At 49.5% G+C, this 4984-nt stretch overlaps 1 protein-coding gene across 1 annotated transcript in view; it reads right to left on the bottom strand.

The window, feature by feature from the left end:
• The window catches only part of LOC112969950 (keratin-associated protein 5-4-like), a 35699-nt gene that overhangs the window by 2325 nt on the left and 28390 nt on the right, over positions 1 to 4984 (bottom strand). The window contains exon 7 of the mRNA XM_026073802.1: positions 3 to 521. Within this exon, the coding sequence (XP_025929587.1) occupies positions 3 to 521 (519 nt within the window). The remainder of the gene's footprint in view (positions 1 to 2; positions 522 to 4984) is intronic.

Below are 4984 nucleotides of genomic sequence, written 5' to 3'. Positions count from 1 at the left end.
CCACACAGCTGGTGGTGCATTTGGTCACAGCTCCACAGCATGGATCCACACATGTGGTGGCACACTTGGTCACTTTGCTACAGCATGGGTCCACAAACTTGGTGGTGCCTCTGGTCACAGCTCCACAGCACGGATCCACACACCTGGTGGTGCATTTGGTCACTCCACCACAGCATGGATCCACACAGGTGGTGGTGCACTTGGTCACTCCACCACAGCATGGATCCACGCAGGTGGTCACGTACTGACCGCCCACACAGCTGCACGGGTCCACACACCTGGCAGACTGTGTCAGGCCAACATTACCGCACAGGTCCACATACTTGGTGGTGGCCTGAGTAACTCCACCGTAGCAACAGGGATCCACGCACTGAGTTAAGCGCTGGACGTTACAGACAGAGCCACAGGAATCCACACATTTTTGCTGGGGAAATCTCCTCAGCCAGAAGACAGCAGGAGGAAGGCAGGGCTGTTTGCATTGGTACTCATTTTGGCAAAACATCTTTGGGGGAGGGGAAAGCCTGAAAGAAGGAAAGGAACATACATTGTGGAAAATGGAGACATTCAGCCTTCACAAGGTTACTTCATCCATGGAGTTAAACTACACTTTTTCCAATGGAATATCGAGCAATGTATTTGGAAAACAGCCTGAAATCCATAGCAGGGCACTACCTCCACATGAAAGTATTTTAGACAAGGTTGTAGCTACTGCCTACACATACATTGCAAACAACTTCTTCTCGAAAGGTAGAAGAAGAGTACTGTTACTTGGACTCTGTGAGATTATATTGCAGGGTTTGGAGGCTAGACAGCGCCCACCGGTCCACAACTCCCCTCTGTCTGAGATTAACTCCTTGACATTACTTCCTGCTCCCCATCCAAAAAGGAGACCACGAGGCTGCTGGTACTGCCCGGTCCCCATGCAGCTCCTCAGCTGGAGGACATCAGGCGAGGCTTCATGCTACGAGACTTTTGCAAGGAAAGTGTCTGACCGCTTCATCACCTCTCCCACAGAAGTCCTCCCAGCTCTTCCCATCCAGACTCCCTTCTAGGCATGGCTTGCCCTCACAGCCTGCAAGTCTCCATTCCTTATCTTCCCTCCCACTTTTTTTCCCTTTGAAGTCCTTGCCTTCCCTTTTGATCCCTCGCAAACCCCATAATTTCTTGGTTAAAACAGGGTAACAAAGTCACTGGGGAAGGAGGGAGGTTAGTCCACCCTCAGCTACCCTGAGAAGCATCTCAAGGGAGAAAGCACAGCAACTGCAAACCACACGGCAAACAGAGCATTAGAGGAAGACAGAATGAGTTTTTACGCTTCGCTCATATACAAATCTTGCTACGCAGAAGCACTAAGTCTTCTAACTTGTCTCTGCAGAACACAGTTAAAAAATAAATAGTCCCATCCATTGCATTACTTCCCAGTAAGCCAAAAGTGACTTACCCAAATCACCAACAGGAACAAGCAAAGAAAACCAAAATGGTTTGAGAAACACCACAATATGAACCCTTTTATATGATTTTAGTGTCCGTGTCTCCGGAAGTGAGACACCTCAGGGGTATGGAAGTAAAATTTTTAATAATCCATGCCTGCTCCACCTCCAATCCTTAAATGACTTGCTTACATTATAATTTTTAATGAAACCTGGCCACTGAGGTGGTACATATGACACCATGACTGCTGCCTGCGAGCTTGAATTCCTGATCCACGTATTTCATACGGGGGCGGGGGAACACAGAACTGGTGAAGCAGCTTGAAAACAAGCCTCATGGGGATTAAATTTTTACTTTGATATGAGTTATTTTTGTACGTTTTCTTGCACCTTCCTCTGAGACACCTAAACAGACCACTGTTACAGATGGGATAGGACTCTATAAGTGTTTTGCGCTGCTCTTCTGTGTAAATTTCTGTATTCTCACTAATGTACAGCATCCCACTCACTGTGAACGTTTTATTCTAATATCTGGTCAGAATTTCCCTGTTGCCACTTGCAGTCGTTACCTCCCACCCTTTCTCTGGGCACCTCTGAGAAGAGCCCGTCTTCTCCATTAGTACCCCCTGGGCAGCAGAAAGCAGCACTATTATGTCCCCTAGGCCCTGTCCTCTCCAGGGTGAACAGACCCGCGGGCGCAGAATTGGACACAGTGTCCAGATGTGGTCTCCAGTGCCAGACAAAGGGGAATATTCACTCCCCTGGACCTGCCAGCTGCACCTTTGCTAAGGCAGCCCCATCCATGGGAGCACCCATGTGCTGTGGCCAGCTTCACAGCAGCTCTGCACCTCGGCCAGATGCAATATTGTCGTGCAACTGAAACTGGTTATGATTTTGGCAGTAGGGCAGTCAGGGATGACATCACACTGTTCACATTAAGACATTTAATTTCATTTAGTTCCTTCCAAAACTTAAAGAAACTCCCCCCCAGTGGCCCATCTCTTTGCACTGATGACCCAGGGGTGACGAACCAGCCGTGCTTGGTGCAGGGTCTTGGCAGTGGGTGTTTTTCGCTTGCTGTGCTCACAGCTCCTCTGTACGGTCCGGCCCGCGACCGAGCTACGCCGCTCACGCCAGATAGCGACACGTCCTTGACCGCAGCAGCACAGAGTCACCGCTTTCTGCCCACCACAATTGTGGTCAAGGAAAGAAGCTCTCAACTGAAATTCCCTCATTAGAAGAGAGAATGGAGAGCTAACAAGGGCAATCCTGTGCAAGATCAAAGACACTCAGACTTCCTTCTCTGCTCACTCTGAACTAACCCCAAGTCACTCGGTGACACAAGCACTGAAGCCGCATCGCCTGCGTGCAGAGACGAGAGCACAGATCACCCAGAGCTGAAGGGGTGCTCTTGTGTTTGCACGCTCTTCTCCCTTTAAACATGCTCTTGAGCATGGTGGTGTCCCATAGCAAATTATGATAGCAGAAAGTTATGCAGTCGCTTTTGGTTATTGTAATTGAAATAAATAAATTCAGCATGTGTGACCCTCTTGGGTTACCAAGTGATTTGAATTAACCCTTAGTGCAATGCAGTTGACTTTGGTAAGACGGCGGGCCAAAGGGAAAAGGGGGTGGTTGCTTCTCCTATGACAAATCTGTTTTTCTGGGGCACAACTGCACGAGAATAAAGGCAACATCATGGTGATGGAATATCATGTTGTTCCTTGAGTCAGAGCTTTAGGAGAAAATGCAAAACATCACAAGAGTAGCGATGACTTCATAAAAGTTTCCAAAAGCACATCAGGACCCTACTACCAGGAAGACCAGATCTGAACAGGACAGACGCAATGACAGAAATATGCCAGATTTGGCTAAAAGAATCCTCCAGTCCCACATCCCGTCCCGTCTCTAATAACACGCATGATGTGTTGGACGTGAGGGTGTCGTACCATCATGGAAAAATCTGACCCATGACTGTCCAAATATTTGATGGCAGGTTGAGAATCCATTCATTTCCCAAATTCTTCTCTGACATCAGCACCACTGAAAGGACACGTGAATTCATGGACCGTCTGGGCTCACTCAAGGCTGTAGCCATGGAAATAGCCAGTTTCCATTAAAAGCAATTAGTCAAATAATCCATCACGGGGCAGAGGCGGAGCAGGTGTGGGTTAGCAAAGGGTAGCTCGTCTGAGCGCCTGGGGCACCTCGTCTCTGGAGGCCAGGCTCCTGAATGCACACCGCAGAGCCCCGGTTGAAGTCGCCGTGTCTGCTCGTCCTCTTTATTTGCTGCCGCTGAGCCAGGTGAGTATCTTCTAGCTTGTACAAATCTGCGCCTATCAGTGGGGTTAAATTTCTGCTATGTGCTGAAATAGCTTACTGTTACCAGATGCGTAAAGCAAATTGTTTATTTGTCCTCGCATCTCATTGGTGATAAGAGTTTAAAAGAGGAGTCATGATCTTCCTTTGCTGTAATTGCCATGGATGTGCTGCAAAATGCGCTGTTGTCTCAGCACTGGATTTAGACGACTAACATACGACCTAGCTCTTGCAGCACCTACACTGCGGGCAGCAGCCGAAACTGCTCTGCATATAGTTAACCACCTTCGTTCAAGTGACAAAGCGACTACAGCACCACGTACGACTGAGGTCCCAGGTGAGTGTGCTGAGCCCCTTTTACCTGCTGAGCTTGTTACTGCCTTTAGCAATGTTAAAGGTAGGTTAGTGATGGCTGCACCTCTTGCGGCCCCTGGGAGACGGGCGTTCTCTGCAAGGGAGTTTCAGAGCAAGAAGAGGTCTAGAAAAGAGAGGGGAATAACTCCAAGTTTATAACTCTACTGAAAATGTTAACTAAATCCACTGCTATCTGCCCAAGAAAACGCTGCTAGGGTAAAATTGTTTGGCTGGAAACAGCTTTTTAGATAGGAAAGTTGGATTTAGCAGTTTATACAGAAAAAAAGAATGACCAAACTGTTCGTAGGAAGTGGTTGCAGAATTTAAAATAGCAGCAAAAACTTCTCTCCTCTCCTTATTTCATGATCAAATCGTGACATGAACAGCAAGCGTCTTGCTGAAAAATTCACCAGCCAAAAAAATGAAAGGTCTAAGGCTTTGCATTAGTAGAGACCAAATTGCTCTTTTTCTTTCAGCCTTGCCTGCAGTACAGAGATGTCTCACCAGTGCTTGCCACCCTGCCTGCCACCCACCAGCTGCGTGGGGCCGGCTGCGCACGCGGACGCTTGCCCATTGCAGGGTGCGCAGAGCGCGCACCCCTGTCCCGAACTGCCTGTCGGGGTGGATGCCTGCCCCTGCCAGGGTGCAGCCGCCTGCCTGGGGGACGCTCACCCTCCTGCTGTCCCCAACTCGGCTGCCTGGGACCCCTGCGTGCCTCTGTGTGTCACTGCCGGCGTGTGTCCGGCAGCGATCGCCTGCGACCCCCACCAAGACCAGCAAGGGACCAGCTTCCCCCTGCAGCATGCAACGTCACCGGTGGAGCCCTGCACCCTCGAGGTGGTGGGGACCTGCGTGGACACCTTCCCCCTGCAGCATGCAAC

Source organism: Apteryx rowi, unplaced genomic scaffold (assembly GCF_003343035.1).
Source record: "Apteryx rowi isolate R43461 unplaced genomic scaffold, aptRow1 scaffold_379, whole genome shotgun sequence".
Classification (NCBI taxonomy): domain Eukaryota; kingdom Metazoa; phylum Chordata; class Aves; order Apterygiformes; family Apterygidae; genus Apteryx; species Apteryx rowi.
The sequence above is the reverse complement of the archived record's forward strand: the minus strand, read 5'-3'. Positions and strand labels throughout refer to the sequence as shown.